General features: G+C 37.8%; 1 protein-coding gene across 2 annotated transcripts in view; it reads right to left on the bottom strand.

Moving 5' to 3' along the window:
- Positions 1–813: 813 nt before the first annotated feature.
- Positions 814–18,574, bottom strand: part of RALA (RAS like proto-oncogene A) — a 28,768-nt gene continuing 11,007 nt past the window's right edge. For both annotated transcript variants that reach the window (XM_080382157.1, XM_080382158.1), the window contains exons 2-5: positions 10,174–10,328; positions 9,184–9,392; positions 5,446–5,620; positions 814–2,772 (exon numbers count right to left, since the gene is read on the bottom strand). In XM_080382157.1, the coding sequence (XP_080238283.1) occupies positions 2,650–2,772; positions 5,446–5,620; positions 9,184–9,392; positions 10,174–10,287 (621 nt within the window). In that variant the 5' untranslated portion in view covers positions 10,288–10,328 and the 3' untranslated portion in view covers positions 814–2,649. The remainder of the gene's footprint in view (positions 2,773–5,445; positions 5,621–9,183; positions 9,393–10,173; positions 10,329–18,574) is intronic.

Genomic DNA, 18,574 nt, shown 5'->3' on the forward strand with positions numbered 1-18,574 from the left:
AGTGTAAGGGTTCAACATTAGTTTCATACATAATGGAAGACAATTTTGTAGCTTGTTACAAATTGAGTCATCTCTCCCTGGTTGGTGGTTTTACGAGGCAATACATTTCACAAGAGGAAGCAACAGTACTGCCAGTGTCGAGCTAACCTGGAGAGAAATACCATGGAAGGCTTTGATCCCTTCGAACCTGCCAATGTAAAAAAGTATCTCAAACTTCTTAGAGGAGAAACAGGGGAAGAAAAGCACTCTCAGGCACAGAAGCACACTGATCAGGTGGGCCTAGGACTTTCAGACACAGGAGCAGGCTAAACCAAACACTCCTCTGATGTAAATGTGTCAATGTGGATGACTTTCAAGCTGTACTCAGATCCTGTATATGCAGTTCAAGCTATATTCCCTGCAGGCTGAGGAGCACCCATGTTCCCCGTGTGCTAAAATAAAATTACTTAAAATGCATTTTAATTTTGTTATTAAAATCTACATCAGTTGGTTGGTTTTGTTTGCTTTTTTTTTTAAAAAAAAATGATCTCACTTTCTATTCTTATGGAAAAATACTTCAGGCACAAGCTTACCTCTGCCTGTTTTCTGATATTCTTTGTTATAGTAATAGGGATAAATTAGCTTTGGATAAAAAGTAGCACATGCGTAGTCTCAGCTTTTACGAAGTGCCTTTATAATCAGACTAATTAGGGTTAATCTAAACTTTTGTTCACACACATGAAGGCAGCTTCTGGAATATTTCAGTTTAACTGCTTGACAACTAGTATCAGCTATAGCAAAGTTTATCAATAATATAGTTATCAACACTGCACAAATATTTAAAAAAATGGAAGTTTATTCATCTTTCAATGGCTCAAATAGCAAATAAAAGAACAGGGTAAGGCATCAGCCAAGACAAATTTCACGTGTCCACTGGCTTCATAACACCTCAGTTCCCAGTATACAGGTTCCAAAGCAAAGTCACAATGTTAGTGGTTAGACTCCCTGGCTAAATAGACCCAAATAAGTACACAGTAAGATGAAGACTGGCTTATTTGCCATAGTTATGTGAGTAACTTTAATTCTGCACTTGGCAGTCTACTAAATGCACATACAAAATTCTTATTCATAAATATTTAACATGACAAATATAACTTCTAAGACTTGAGTCCCTAAAATGTCTGTTAGCATGAAAGTTAAATATTGGTTACCTAGTTTGCTTGAGCACATTTTAAACTGTCAGTTATAGGCTTACACATGTATAAAAAGTATAACAGTTTGTGGAATTGATCTAGCCTGTCTTACCCCAGAGGAGTCCAAAGCCCTCAAACATTCTGGTATATTTTTAGTTAAGATGCAGCATACTAACCATGTGCTAGTATTCTTGCTGTTCTGAAGCAACTGAGGCAGTATGTTTTGTTTGAGGATTTTGGATGCACATGGTAAATGTTTCTGTATTGCAAAGCATATTTGATTGTTTAATATCAACATTAACTAGAAAAAGTAGCTACAATGTTCCCCATTTTAAAATCAACATAAACTAAACAGTACAAAACCTGCGAATAGCTTCAGCATAACGCACCATGTTCCCACAGCTGAGTATTAGGAACACAGAAATTAACTGATGACACGAGAATTTCCCGGACAACATCTTAACTCAAAACACATTTGTGCTACTGAATTAGCTCCACTCCACCCAACTCCAGGGAGTTAAAACCCAAGGAACATCTAGACAGAAATCTACTCGCAAAAGGAAAGTTTCAAGGTATCAGCACGTTAAGTTTTAAACAACCATTCCAGGCTTAGATGTGCCATAGGCTTATGACTTCAGTCTTATGTGTATTCTGACCTTTTAGTTTTAAGATACCCTATTATTTACCAAGTTACAGATGACAGAATATGCTCTGTATTATTCACAATACCAGAGTATGGCACACATTTAAAGAACAGACACTGCTAGCAGACAGCTAGTTAGCGAAATCATTCATGTCACTGCGCCCCACAGAGAGGGCAGTCTCACACTGCTGCGCTGGGACAGTCTCCATGCAACAAAGTTGAAAACACACCCTCGATTAAGCAACCTGCTATGTTTAGGTTTTAAAATTAAGGCATATTCAAATGTTTCAATGCAAAAAGATTACATCACTCTTCTAGGTTAATCAGGTAATGCAGAACCACATATAATTTTCCCCAACATAACTGTTCGCATATACATTATTCTTTTCTAATTTGCATAACTCCATGGCAAAACAACTGCATACCACTTTGTTAGGTATCATGTTCACAACTGTAATTTTCAAGGCAACAAAAAGACAGGATGACTTGACAATTACCAGTGATAAAAAAGTATGCTTTACAAGAACCCACAAAGTAATACTTCCCCCTCTGTTCACTATTAAAGAAAAGACTGCCTATGAAACACTACATTCAGAAGTAAAGTGAGAAGGTAGGCAATTATGAAATGGACTGAACTTTGCTTCTCTCGAAGCCACATAATTTTTTTTTTCAGTGAATTTGACTTTCAGTGCAGCTCCAATTCATGCTTTTAGTGGTACATTAAGATTTCCAACACGTTAGAGTAATTTCAGTCACTTGAGCCTTCGATGGCATGCTTATAAATTATGGGTTTTATTAGTATGGTCAGGGTAGGAAAGGAATTCAGGGTTTTGATTATAAAATGCAACATCTTTCTCTGATCCTCTTGGCTAGGCTTTTTCTTTTCTTCTTCCCATTCTTTTCTTTGCTGTCCTCCATTTTTCTGGCTCTAATTTCTCTCATTAAATCGAAAAACACCTAAAAAAAAGACGTAAGAACATAAATGCAAAAACAGACACAGACCTATGAGTCAATTTAAGTGATCACTGATGATATTCTAAACAACTGAAACGGATAAAGTCAATCACATGCACCCAGTTTGACCAAATCTCTATCCAACAAATCTTTCACTGGCTTTGAAGGCCAAGCTGATAGGATGCAATCCTGCTTCTTTCATGGCACCATAATGTTCCCCTGTCTTCTGACACGTGCTTATGAATCCTGTCAGACAATTTTTCAGAAGGATTGAAACAAGTCTCATCACCAGCCAAATTTTTTTAAGTATTATCTACACCTTGCTGAGAAGACTCAAGCAAATCAGTTTATGTTTCGAGTATTTTCAGTGATGAGCTTAAAGGCTGAAAGAGCAGGACATCCAATTCCAGAAACGTATTACTGGAACAGTAGCATACACTGAACATTTCATGGTCAGTATGTCCCGTGATGCAAGCCTAAACAAAGTGACTAGGAAAAAAATTAAAATCAGCATTTTCTTTAAAGCAAAGTTACCAATCATACAACTACATACATGATTTTTTAGACGAGGTAACCTCAACTGCCATATTACAATCTCAAAGTACACATGAACTTCATTTTCATCAAATGGTTTAGTAGGAAACAAAAATGACAAAGCTGGAGATACACCAATGACTTTAAGAGAAATCCTACTGTCAGTTAAGGCTGTATGATTGGATTGTTTAAAGCTACTTTATTAATTTGAAAAGCAGATCCTGACTTTCAGGAGGCCACAGCAAATAATCATTTCATCTTTATAATTTCATTGTAGGAAATCAGCTGACCAATTAAGACTTTTATCTCTCGCGAGATGTTCTCTAGAACTGGCAGGGCACTTGATCCCTTTCTGTGAAACATGGACTGTGCAGGAGGTGAAAAGCTCCTCTACAGAGCTCAGTATTTTTTTATTTGCAATGACACTAATCCCATATTGACTGCAGCAAAAGCAGCCACCTTCATTACACAGGATCTGAAGAAAATGAATGTAACTCAGCATTTCCCTTAAGAAATAAGATCATGTTTGTATTTCTAAACTTGCACTAAGTTGCTTACTTGTACGTAAAACTGTGCTAATGGTAAGATGCAACTGTCAGATTGCTTAAGCACTGATCCTGTACTACAGAATTTAGCTGTCTAGGGTACATCACCTTCTGAGAAGATGCTTAGTGAGTCACCTTTACCAAAGTGAGTGGCAACTGATTGTCTTCCTCAACTGAGTAAAACCCACTATTCTGGAATTCAGAGAAGCCAGATTTCTTATGCAATAGTAACTTAAGTTTGCATAACAAACCCCATAACTTCAGATGCTCCAACTAACTAAGAAAACCTAGTATTTACTAGTGCCAACAAAGCCTCACTTAGGTCCTGTCAAACCTTAATTCTATGATACATGCCAGTCTGGATCCTTAATGTCACCAGCTCCAAAAAGAAACTCTGTAGTAGCCTACCATGCGTGTGCAAAGCCTATTGATTAGAGAACTATTTTAAAAAAATAAATATATATATATACACACACAGACACACACACACAATTTTTTCCCAGCTGCTAAATGATAGAGAAGTAGCTTTTGAAGGGCTGGGAATTTCTACATGACTGTAGTAGATGGATCTTAACTGCAGTCACACACTAAAACTAAAAGGTGTACTAGTTTTTATAATAAAAAACACAAGTAAAAGTCAGAGCTGTATTCATCAACGAGACTGAGTTCTGCTGCATTTAATTGACTTAATTTTCCCCTACAGAATAGCAAGAAGTTCTTACTGTAGTACTGAACAATCAATTTCTTCAGGTAGACAGCTGACGGGAGACAACAGGTTATTGCAGGACAGATCTCACATTACAGCTGTCATGCTGCAATTGACAACTCAAACATAAGGATTTACATAACAATTTTGTGATCAAGTCTGTCAATAGCTTTAAAAGGAAAGGTTGACATTGAGTTAAACTACTTATTTCTTTTGCCACACAGTTGTTACTCTTGCAGTCTACAAGGCTGAGAGTTTTGTATTCCAAGAACTCCTGCCTTTTAGAATTACAGCTGAAATACTTATAACTAATCAATGATTTATCTTGAGACAAAGATTCTTCATCTCTTATCTCAAGACCTTCTGAACCAGGTTTTACCCCTAAAAACTCATGAGGCTGTTCAAAGCTTAAAAGGGTTCATCCATTCTTCATTGAAGCAACATACAGCCAGGCACCTGGTTAAATGAGGGTAGAGGGGGCTCCAGTCCCTCCCTTACCTGGCTTTTGTAAGCTGTTTTATACTGCCTGAGGATCAGACAGCATTTCTTACTGTTCAGAAGCAGACTGACTTCTAGTTAATAGAAAACACAGTAAGAAGTCTAGGCCAAAATATCTGTCTCAAGAAATTTTTAATTAAAGTCTTGTATAATGTCTCGTATGATGACTCCTTGCAGTTTAGGATGGGATACTCTTGTTACACCTAACGTTTTCACTGTTCTACATCAAGTCACCTAGTCACGCACCCCTCATAAGCTAAAGGGAGAAAAGCATTTGATTCAAATTTCACAAAAACAGTTGCTGAAATAATGAACATTTAGAGTAAAACCCACAGAAAAGAGGTATAAAGTAAAAACTGATGGAGAGATTCTTTGTATAGAGGCCATTATTACCTTGTCAACATTAGCTCGTGTTTTTGCAGAAGTTTCCACATAGTTAACATTCCACTGATCAGCTCTGTTTTTTGCTTCCTCTACAGAAACTTGTCTTTTATCTTCCAAATCTGATTTGTTACCAACTAGCAAAAAAGGAACGTTCTCATCTTCTTTTACTCTTAAGATCTGTTCCCTGGAGAAAAAGAGGGAAAAAAAATATAGAAAAAAGAAAACTAAGCTTTGCATGGAGTACTATTCTTAGAACACAAAAAGAAGAACTTGGACTAAATACTTTTCCAATTTACAGTGAAAACCCACTTATTCCTTTTATGAAGCTTACATAACAGTAAAATCTTAAACCATTCTGTGTAACATCACAAGAAGAAGACAGACAACTAGTCCTCCAGCAAGGAAGTAGGTAAGTCAGTAAGAAACTAAGAGTAAACCAGGATTTGCTTAGATAGGCATTTATATAAACAAGTAATTCCTTTTAAGAAAAATGTTACTTGAAAGCATTTACCATTGTCTTTATATTACTATTCGTGATTGCCATTTTTAAGCTACCCAAACTTCAGTTCTACACTTAATTTCTTCTTAATAAAATTCATGTGCCATCTTTAAAACTGATAAAATGGTCTACAGCATACCACGAGAACATCTCTTTCTTTCAGGAATCTTTCTCAAGTCTATTACACTCAGTCTCTGCAGAGTTCTTCATTCAGTTGTAAGCCAGTGTACAGATACGAGTTGTACATGCATCAGATTTTTAAGGACAGACCCTTCTACTGTTCGAACTGCTAGGATGAAGGGTTTAAAGTGGTAAATAAAACTCAGTAGTACAAATGGTTGGGTACATAAGTCTTCAACAGTTTAAGTAAAGTTTTGTTGTCATTTGCAATGCGTTAGAAGTACCAGGAAGAACAGTTTTCTCAGAACAGGGATATTCTCTATTTTGCCTCAGAAATGAGAATAAAGTTAGTAGTGAAATGTTCCCCTTTATTGCAGAGCAATTTCTGAAAGATCAACAAAAAGCACAGAGTAACAAATTCCTTTTGCTGGCTGAGGTGAAACCTATTGCCAGATTTAAAGCTGAATGGAGAGAACCTGAAGAGAGTCAATCACTTGATATTCTAAAGGGCCTTGATTGTATATGGCAGGATCCATAAAAAGCCCTGAATAGCATTCAGTCTTATGGAGGAAGCCTACTCACAGGGCTGAGAACTGCAGATAGCCCATAATTATTTTTTTTCCAACAACAAATACTTATTTGAGACAGCTGGTATTACCACATTCATATCTGAGGTGTAATTAAAGCAACATTCCTTCTCTCCCCCACAAATATCAGTGCAAATGTTTTAACAGGGTCTGCAGCTATCCACAAGTAGTTTGAATGTGGTTTAGGAAGAAAACTCTTGTGCATCACTGCCATATCTGTGTAAATAAGACTTCTGTTAAAAACTAGTAGTTTTCAACAGCAATTGTTCAGGCAATGCCAAACAATTTCACCATGTAAAGAGTTAATCAACAGCAATCCAGACAATAATATTCTACTTTGAGCCCTCTCTAAAGACTGATACCTTCTAAACAAGAAGTAGTTAATGATTTAACAGCTTGAAATCTAGAACTTAAAATAAAAAAAATAAATCATTAGAGCCAGACCAATTCTACTCAAACCACATTTTATCAAATTGCCTTTAAAAATATTTAAAAGTTTAATTGTTGCAGGTCTGCTTTCTCTTGGGCAAAAAAAATAAACGATTTGGAGCAATGGCATTTCAGAGCACACCTGAACCCCACCGAAAACATTGCATAGCACTTAACAGCACTCCTGTTGGAGTTCTGCCATTCCCGATGGACAAAATTCCATGGAAACAAACATCTAAATTATTCTTGTCACTTTCTTTCATATCTGTCTCTTAATTAGTATTCCCTCAGGCTGCTTAAGGATGCCAGAAGGTATTCTAACTGTACCCTCAAGGGATGCAGGTTACTTTTACACAGAGAAGGATGCAATTTTTTTAGTTGCATTTTAGCATTTAGGCTTCTACAGTTTCAAAGGCAACCCGAAAGGCACTCTCAGATTCGGACTGGGGAGAGTTCTAATCTCTTCATTGAAGGTATTTTTTTCTTTCATTTTTGCTATATTAGCATGTATACTGTCAACACACCTTTGCTGGAAAAGCAGGATTTTTTCTAGAGCCATAGAAGATCATGTACTTTGAAGCATAAACAGGATTTTAAATCATTTGAATAGGTCATTTTGCACTGTAGAGGAGCTCAACTATACCAAATAGTCCTCCACGACTAACAGTACCTGGCATAAGCCAGCAAACCAATCAAGGCTCTCAAAATATATACACACACACATAGAGAGAGACACAAATAAAAAATGCCAAACACCAGAAAAGGAAAAACTCACTTTCTCCCAGCTCCATACCTCTTCCTTCTCCCTTAGATTAAACACGTTGTTACTTAGTGCTAATTAAGTTGAACTGTAACAGTATCTCTGAGAAACCTTAGTTCAGTGGGATGCAGCTAATTTCTTTTTATAGTTGTTTCCTTACTTTTCTCTCAAAGGTTATCTCCTCTCTTGCTTTGATAAGCTTTGAAAAGATTCCCTGGTCTCTTCTGTCCTTTCTTTAATATACTGATGAGTGATTTAAATAGGCTTTCTCTCTCAAGCAAAATTAAACACCTGTAATATACTGCTGCCTGTTTTAATAGTATCTTACTATTAGAAGGGTGTTAATATGCTGCGTGCTTGAAAAGCATCTTAACCCCCCTGTCCTGTGAAGCCTTTATTACACCAGAAAGATCCAATTCCAAATTTTGTTATTAACCACATTGCTCTCTATTAAGTAAAATACTGACTTTGATGGGAAGGGTGAATTCCATGCAGAACTTCAGTCTTGTAAATTCAAAAATTTACATCAGTATCTTTTACATAGAAAAATTCCATCCAAGCAAAACTGACGGGACAGATTTACAGCACGCCTTTACACAAAATGCATAGCTACTACAGACTATTCAAAGGTACTTCTCATCGCTGCTAATAAAATCACCTTTAAGAGGTAGAAAGATTTGTGTTGATGCTATGCATTTCACTCTCCCAAAATCCAACATGCATAGTTTACATCGTCTAAGACTCTGCAGACAGACATCACCAAATGTGGTTCTGCTGCACAGTTTTCAACTGGAACTCAGTCACGTCATCTTTATAACTATGAATTATTCTAGTATAAAGCAGCAGCTGGACATGCTACAGTTGCCCTTTTGTTCCAGATGGCGTTTCACAGGTTAAGTGAAACACAACAAAATTCTCTATGTGAAGCAAGAGCTGAAACAGGCAATTCTGGGGAGTATGTGGTATTGTACATACATTACATGCAACCATACAGTCTAAGAGTGACTATTCTCACATCCATTAGTGTGGATAGCAGCACGCCTACTCACAAATACTGCTCCTTCGCATAAGCGCCAAGCAACACCATTTACAAAGGGCAGAAGTCTTCTGAATATTGCTATGTATTTGCTCTGTGGCAATAGCCTTTTTGGTATGCAGAAACACCACAGCAAAGATATCTGAAGTGGTACAGATAGCAAAAGCATGGCTAGGCATCTGTTCAAAGCATTACGTGACTACAATAAGAGCTGCCATCCAGTCTGGACTATTACAAGGATATTACAAAACAAACAAATCAAAAACCAGTTGTAATTATCTCACTGTAATTAGAATTATCTTGCCTTGTAACCTACCTGAAGTCTGCAGTCGCTGCAAAGGATTCCAGCTCTGTAATAGAGAAGACACAAAGAAATCCTTCTCCACTTCGGAAGTAGTTGTCTCTGATTGCAGCATAGTCCTCCTGTCCTGCTGTGTCCAATATATCAATTTGAACTTCTTCCCCATCCAGAACAACCTTTTTCCTGTAGCTGTCTGCTTTGGTGGGTTCATAATCTTCGACAAACTAGAATAAAGAACTTCATGATATAAAATCATACCTGTACATGACAAATGCTTACATTTGCCATATAAGAATATAACAAACATTATACGGTTACAGGAACTAAGTAAGCATATGTATTTATGCTATGTGAAGTACTCAGATTACTCATAGTTAAAACAGGCTCTTCATCAGCCCAGTTTGTAGGTTTTTGCTTTCTTTAGCAGTTATATGGAAATTTTAGATGTAACTGCAGAACAGCAATGTCCGTGCACTACCCAAGCCTCTGCTTCTGGTCATGCACAACACCTGGCTGTGTTTCTATTACATTATCAGGCAGTCCTGGAGCTTCTGCCTTTTAATTAAAAATAATCACTGCCATTGGAAAAAAAGCAAGGAAAGAAGAAACAGATTTTCTTTCCTCTCTTCAACAGCAGCATAAAAAAACATTGAAAAAACTGGTCGTCATTTCAGGCATCATGCAACTCGCCTAAGCAAAGAAGCTTTGAGCTATAATACCTAAATAAATTCTAACAGGTCTAGTGAACAATGACAAAGACAAAGTATGCTGATGACAGAGCATCTAATTGCTTAGTAGTCTGAAAAGTGCCAAATTATACCTTCACAGGTATCTCTAGAGGGCAAATCACTAATCTCAAAAAATATTTTTCTCCGATTTAATTGCCGACTTTCATACCACATCATATACATCTAGACCCTTTCAGGAAGTAATGGTACTAATGAATACTTAAATAACACTACATAGCAGACATCTCCCGAGATAATTTCTAGTGCGGATTCTTACCTCATCATACATAAACTGTAGTGTTAAAGCAGATTTTCCTACACCACCACTTCCCACCATGATAACTTTGTGTAAAGCCAATGAATTCTGTCCTTTAGGCTTATTTGCTGCCATCTTTGGATTGCAGAAAATTCACAGGTATAAAACGAAAAAATCTGAAAGAAAAATATCGCTTCATTAGTTTTCTTTTCCTTCTCTCACATGCAGTGTTTAAAGTAGATTTGATTTAAATCCCTATGTATCTAAGGACTAATTTCAGTTCTGCTATGTTCAGTGAAAGCTATCTGCTTTTTCACTGGAAGCTATTCCACAAATTATACTGAGCTCATCTTTTTTGCAGCATGAGCAAAGACACCCTTCACCATTTGGAAAGGGCACAGCATCCAAGAGCAATTAAGGGAAAATATTTACATTTTATTATGTAGTGGCGTTTTTTTAGAGACACAGCATTTGTCAAGGATTCTTGTTAGTTTACTAAGAATTGAAAAAGGAAGCCACAGCGAGTCAACACCATACAAGAACCATGAGATACGATAGCTGCAGGGGAAAGAAAACAGACATTTGAAGGAATTTCCAGCTTAAACAGCAAGTGCTAAGAGACAGCAGCAGCAGCAAGGATTAGCTAGTGTACTTTTTCAGAGAAAAGCAAATGTGTCTCCTAAAATCTAAGAATAACCAGTTTCAATAAGTCAATCGGGAACTGAAAGAATAACCTAGATTACACAGAGCAGAAAGATTCAATGTGCCTTCCTACGCGACAAATGCAGTTATTCCATATATTTGGAATAGTCATCTCAGTCCCACAAATGCTTGCTCAAACACAGATCCCTGCACCTCACCAATACCAAAAGGTTCTATGACAGTTAATTCACATACAGTCTAATACGCATGTCCACATGTACGAAAAGTAACAATCGCATCAATTTTTTTTTTTAAATCATGCTGCACTTTTACCAGATCTCCAACTGCTATCTTCCCACACCCTTGTTTCATTCCCTACCTATCCCTACAGTAAAATAATTTATTTGCATTATATGAAGATAGCATATTTTGTCTGCTTGCACAGTTCTTAAGACATGGGAAAAGTCCCTGTGCAGCCACAGAATGTACCCTCCTCCAGAGACTTAAGTTCAAAACAAGGTCTGATGTCCAAAAATCACAGTGACATCTACATTACAGTAGATATAAATACAAGAGACATCTGTAGTAGCAACTTAGAACCAAATATAATTTATATTTTGTTAATTTGAAAGGTCAAAGAGCATATTCACATGGCAACAGTGTAGTTATACACAGAACTATCAGATAATACAACGTAATAGCAAGACACCATTACCCCATTACCTTTACCCTTCATAACCATCTGACAATATCACACTAAAATTACATCCTCTTGCATAATGAATCAGCCTTGTGTGCAGCTTAATCAGAATGTGAAGCATGACAGTTTTCTTAAAATTTACATCAAATCCCTAGTTGAGGACACATACTAAGGTTTTGTTAGCAGTGAGGCAGTTAAGTGTAAAAGCATGCTGCCTAAAGCTTCATTAGAGATTAAGCCAATCCTTCCCGGAATTAAAAAATTAAAAAGGTGTACTGGGATCTAGTTTTCTTCAGAATAGCTTGTACAGTGCCACGTTTTGGATTTGTGATGAACACAGTGATAATGCAGATGTTTTAGCTATTACTGACAGTGCTTACACAGTGTCAGTGCCCTTGCTGGTTCTCACGCTGCCCTGCCAGCAAGCAGGCTGGGGGTGGCCAAGCAATTGGGAGGGACACTGCTAGGACAGCTGACCAAAGCGATACCCCATACCATAGCTTCACAATAAAAGCTGGCAGGGAAGTTTGCCAGGGCTACCATCACTCAGGGACTGGCTGGGCACTGGTCAACTAGTGGCAAGCAATTCCCTTTCCCCGCCCACCTCCATTGTTTTTTGTTTTGTTTTTAAGCTTATTAAATTGTCATTACCTCAATCCACGAACTGCCTCGTGGCAAAAACCTTTCTGATTCTGTTGCCATCCCACTGGCAGGGGGGGAAACAAGCATGCAGCTGTGTGGTGCTTAGTGGCCTACCAAGGCTAACCACAACTGATGTGAAAAGCTCTCTGGATTACATTGGTACCACTACCCATTCTGCTCTCAAAGAATTCTGAAAAAGCAACTGAAAATTAAGTTGCTTAAATGGTTTTCCCCAGAAATAAGTGAAATAAGCATGAGTAAGCCGCTGTACTAACTATAGAAATATATCAGAGAAATACAACTAAATCTATGTTACAAGTTCTTTTAAAAAGGAGATGGTTGAAAACAAAAACACATTTCCGTTTTGGCCATTGTGGCTTTAAAAGAACCATTGCTTTCTTTTTACTCAAGAGGGAGTATGAGAACATGAAAAAGCTCCAAGCCATGTGTACATTTTTAACCTACTAGACTGCATTTTGAGCATGCTGTTTTGTCTTTGCACTTTTCTCTTAAAAGGAAAAACATCCTGAAAGTCATGCTTACTTGTTTTTAGTATGTATTTCAGACAAGTAATATAAATGAAATCGCTCTGAATTCCAGTCATCAACTGACAACAGCTTAGTTTGCCAAGTTTAGATTACAACACATACTCTCAGTATACCTGGATACAGCCTATACTAACTTTCCTAAGTAATGAAACAAGACTATTCTTCTATAAGCACTTCAGTACTGGGACAAGTCCAAATGTATTCAGCAGGACCTCTGACAGGTAAGTTTGCGCAAAATCAATACTACAGTCTGAAAAAAATTCAAATACACAATCAAAGCATTTCACTGTAATATTTGTTGTAATTAAACATATAGCCTTTAAGTAGATTGAGCAATGTGAAAATTCGTATTCCACTAGAAGCTGCAATTCAACAAGTAGTGTTCCAGTGTGACAAAAAGAAGCTGCCACCTTTTGTACTTTGTGCAACAGTTGACACACACTTGAGAAGCCAGAACAATGATGTCCAACCAATAAGATCCTTATAAATAATGAAGTTAGTGACAATGCTCCTTCTCACTGAAATTCTTTAACCAGAAAGATTTTATGGTAGCCAGTCATTTTCAGAAGCCTTGACAAGATCCTTTCAAAGAAGCATAAGAGACTAAGTCAAAGAAAGGAACTTGGAATTAAAAGAACCTGACCCAACCAGTCAAAGCAGTATCCTAAATCATCAAGTCATCAATAACTGTCAGCGAACAACATTCCAGTAAGATACTGAAGACAGCAAAACTTCACACTACTACAAACTTCAAAATCTTAAAGATAAGCTTGTCATAAATACGCTGCCACATTTTGTAGTGGAAGGAGGCTCGGGGAGGTCAATTGGCTCTGAAGGGCTCCACTACCATAATAAAGATATCATGCTGGCAAAATTCAGGTCTGCTGAATGGTAGACAATGTGAAAAAAGAGAGAAGTAAGGTACGAAGTAAGTAGTCTGGTACTGTGCAAATGACACTCAATCCAGACAGACTGCTTCAGAGTAAGTGTTCTGCCAAAGAGGAGAAAGACCTTGAAAGCAGTAAGTTTTAAGCTACTGCCACATACTTTTGCCTGTTTCAGTCTGCTTTCAAAAGCAAAGAGGAACAGATTCCAGTTTTAACCGTAAGGCACCTGAGATGAAGTTTCATGCAGAGTAAGTTTTTCTACCCTTAATTTCTGTAGCCTGACTTGTTTTTCTAAGTAGTATTAATTGGGGTCATACCTAGTTTCTAAATTGTCCTACTTCATAATTATGACAAAACTGGCAGAGACTGTAGCAAGAACCCTGTTGTATGAAGCTCAAAAAAGCACACTTTCATATTATGTGTACTGTGTTGGTTTATTTTTTTTTTTAAATCTTCACAGCAAAACTGTTTGAGGGTCCAAAGATATACACAGGCTTATCCTGCAGCAGAATCCTACGCCACCCTACAGCAGAGACAGGTTCACACAGAACTAAGCAGGGTGTTGGTCAGTAGATGTATTACTCATTTATACAGGTCAGCATTTGACCACACCCATTGGTAATCCCCATCGCAGCAATACAGCCGATGACATATGTGAAAGTTTGTTTTTAAAGAGTTCTTGTGTAGTCCAACAAGCTAGAAGGGAAGCGAAAGCTTAACTGACTCAACAAAGCACTGCCGTACCTTTACTCAAAGGATGACAGCATTGTGTAACCACCAAGCTATGGATCAGTCCTCACCTCCAGCTGCAGATAAAGTCCCAGGAAACTGCCCTTTTCCAACATGCTTGAGCAGATAAGGGCACAAACAAACGAATCTCAGTGGCTGCTCAGCCAAAGCAAACAGTTCTCAAAGCTCCTACAGCTGCCTATTGCCTGCCTGCAGATAACCACCCCAATTCTGTGTGTTATTTAATGGCAGCCTTCCAGTTAGAGCCAGGACCATTTCTGTAGAGCCAAGTTAGGGAGTGATTAGATTAAATAAGAACTGTAGGAATAGGAATTATAATTCGTTTTAGCATTAGCAATGGCTTCTTAGCCAGCAGTCTAGAAATCTGGTCAAGGGACAGAAGGTAGCCAAATAACTTAGTATCTTCCTGCATGATTAAGATCATGTAAAAACAGGAACTTGTAGCTGGACTTGTAAAATTGTTGCCCATCTTGAGTGACTGGCTTCTACCTGTATCAATACTGACTTCTCCAGAGCTTCACGCATTACATAAAGGTCCTCAGTGCAAGAAATACAATGTTATCTCTAGTGCCGCATGGATTGAAGTACAACATTCACCTCCACCCACCAGAGGAGGCAGCTGGGAAGAGTTCCTGGAACAGGACTTGGACACAGTAAGCATCATGTTAATTTCTGCATAAAATCTTGGAGCGCAGAGTGGTTATCCAGATTCACAAGAGTAAGAAAGATGATCAGGTGCCAGCACAAAGAAAGGTTTTCATCTCCAGCGGCAATTTTTTCAGGGAAGATATCTCTGCAAATACATGGTAGGGAGGAACGGAAAGAAAAAAAAAAAGCGCAGCAGGAATCCCTGATTGCTCTCTATTAGTCTTTGTCTTCCCATCTACTTCTTCAGTCCAACACATTGACATCTGAAAAAATGCTTATGGGTGGAAAAAAACTATGTTTTTTTTACCCCCTCACTTATCTTGCTCACCTGATCAAATTCAGAAGACTCTTCTTAAGTTGTCCTATTCCTGAGATGTTTTTTTCTTAGAAGAATAACTTGCTCCAAAACAATTAATGCTCTAGAGCACGCTTCCTTACATATGTGTCACTTGTCATCTACATCCCTCCTCAATGCAATACCACCAATGTTCATACAATAAAAGGGAGCAAAAATGTGGCTGGAGTAGCTGTGTACAGCCCAAAGAGAACAACAGACATCCTGCTCAGATTACCCCCTTTCTTTTACGGGGAGTACTGGTAGAGATTTCTCCCTCTAGCCAGCAGCACATACTGAGGAAATTTACAGGAACAATCACACCCCAGACACCCAAAGCTCTTGTCAAAAATACCCTAAAACTGGCCAATAGGCCAAGAATTAACAAAGAACAGAGCACTCATTTTCTTAGAGAATATGACTAAAAGAGGTCGAGCAGCTACTCAGCCCATTCCAATCCCCTGGAGTCTCTCTCATAAATGCAGCGTCAATGAGAGCAGCCCAGGGAAAGAGAAGCATTACACCGGTCACATCATTACAGGCACAAATTCAGCTGGCATCTTCTGCAGTGCTATACATAAAGCTGAATGCAGGCTTTGTGAAAATGCGGTTGTCCTTAACAGGAGGACTTTGATTTGCTGCAAGCATTTGTTTGAAGGGGACTAGTTAAACATAGCTTTGTGTTTAAAGATAGTTGGTACAGTTAGTATAGTAGATTCTAGTTAATAAGTAGAGATAGTTGTGCCTTTCTTCAATTACAAAACAATTTCTTATATTGTTATTTTTATAGCCTTCATAGAACTATGACATCAAAACTGAACTCCAGTTCTTTTGCTTCCTTTCCTTTAAGAGAAGATTACATAAAGATTTGCAAGACTGTCATATTAACCTCATTACCCGCTCACTTTTATGATAAGGAACTTTCTTCCTGTTTTATATAAGCTGATACAGCACAGCACCCGCTTTTACTCTTTTTTTTTTTTAAATGAGTTAGAATTTGATCTATTTGGAAAAACAAGAATAACATAGTTGAAATTATGTACTACCTGCACAATATAAAGAACTACAGTTAGTATGCTTTGACCAGAAAACTTCCAGAAAGGCAAAATATTTTAATCACTTACTGAACAATTAAAAAAAAATAGTAATGGAGACTCATTCTTCTAAAATAACTTGGATTTTTTTTTAATTGAAGAAACTAATACCTGCATTACTCTGTACTTCACACTTAGTATAATCTATCACCTCCAGAAACATTAGCTGCAACTTTTAAACTCATTCTGAAGTGAAAATTTATGTAATTATTTGACACTAACTCGATCTTCTAAAGTAAATTTGAATATTCTCCAAAGTTTCTTAAGTCTCACAAAGTGATTAACAACTCTGTTGCCTGGTGTGACCTACAAATTACAAGTTCAGCTTTCTGAGAAAAAGCACAGGACAAGGAATTTTATAAAGGGTCAACGTATTTCACATCCCCAGGGACCACGAATCTTATCCATTACTAAAAGATTACAGTTCCATCCAGTTACTTCATTGAGTCCAGTAGTTTCAGTTTGGTTAACAGCAGCAAAATGACTCTTGAGAATGTATTGTTTGAAAACGATCAGCACAGACTAGCATACTAGATGCGCAATATCTGGAATACACCTCAGGAATTACTCAGATATTCCTGCAACAAAAATGTTCCTGGAAATGGAGGGAGGCAAGCAGAGTCTAACCCTCCCAACAGCTGCTTCCAATTACAATATTCAAACCAGATCAGCAGAAACACCCCATGACCCAGAATTAGATAGAATATGTGAGGACATAGGATGGGTTACATGATGCCAGCTGTTTTAAGAACTGGAGAGAGTAAGGAAGTTTTTTTTATATTAGATCAGCATTATTGTAATAATTGTCACTCCATGCCTCAAGTTTCACTGGTGTTTTTATTACAGTTTAAACACGCTACATCTGTTAAGCTCTGCAGAAAGTAACATCATTTTGTTACGGTAGAATAAAAATTACAAATACTAAATAAACACTACAAATTCTAAGTAGCCTAAAGAGGAAACACAACCCAAATATTCAAACCAATTTTAGAAATGGCCAGCCTCATTAGAGAATGAAACAGGCTGCCTGAACCTCAGTCTCAGAACAAGTTGGAAGTGCTTTCACAACAAGTCCTTTCCTTCTGAAAAAAATCCTTTGACATCAACCTGTTTAACTGGGAATTAGGATTCACAGCTTGCCATGATTATAACAAGCAGTTAAAGCACATTCCAGGTTGGTAAGAACCCTTCTCTCCAAAGCTTTCTAGTACATACCGTAAAGAGGTGCTTGTCTCTCCCACACCCACAAAACAAATTTATTAAGGTGACTACACATCTGCTAAGAAAAGGGTAGAAAACTGACATCAGTTCTATCTCTGAGTAGCAGCAAATCTCCTCAGGCAAAAGACCTACATCTTCCAGCTTCTTGAGACAGGTACTTTCAACTGTAAGCATATCCAGGCACTGAAAATGGAAGAGGCAGCCCTTGAACTCTTCACCAAGTTACTGCAGCCCCATCCATCCTATAAATTACATCATGCTGCTATAAAGAACAGTGGTCTCCACATGCCCGCAGCTCTGTAGTCTTAAGACATCATCACAAGAATTGTCCTCCAACAAGAAGTCACTAAACCACTAGCTAACAGTAAACAAGTTCAGAGTCCTCCAGCAGTCACCCCGAGGCTCCACAGGGCCTTAGCAACAGTTTCTGGTCATAGCCACAAACTATGCAGCAGCTTCTGAAGTGAGAATAGATATCCATTGCATATGTTTTAAGCCATTGTTTCAGCATTTTGTTACCAAAAAAGCTCTTTGGCACCATGCAAAACAACTGCTGGGGAGGAACTTCCATGAAAAAAATATTCTTGAAACCCATATGGAACAGCACAAGAAAACCCTGGAAAACTGAACAGCAGAAATAGACTGGAACAAAATGAAGGTCTAAAGATTTTAATCCTTGCAGCATACTGAAAAGAAAATGAAGCAGCTACATCACTGTCCACATAAAGAGCTCACAAAACACACAACACTTGAGTCCAACTGTGTGTGTCTGCAAGGCTGATATAAACTGAACCTGCCACAGTCTGACCGATATTCCCACACCCTTCCTTCCAATAGCACTGCTGTTTGCAACAACTAAGTGGCAAAGCAGCTCAGAAGTTGCTCTAGACAAAAATTAGCCTATACTAGTTTTTGCACAGATGAACTGCCTAAACGAGCTTGCTAGCACAACACAC

The sequence above is a fragment of the Falco punctatus genome (assembly GCF_963210335.1).
Source record: "Falco punctatus genome assembly, chromosome: 4".
Taxonomy (NCBI): domain Eukaryota; kingdom Metazoa; phylum Chordata; class Aves; order Falconiformes; family Falconidae; genus Falco; species Falco punctatus.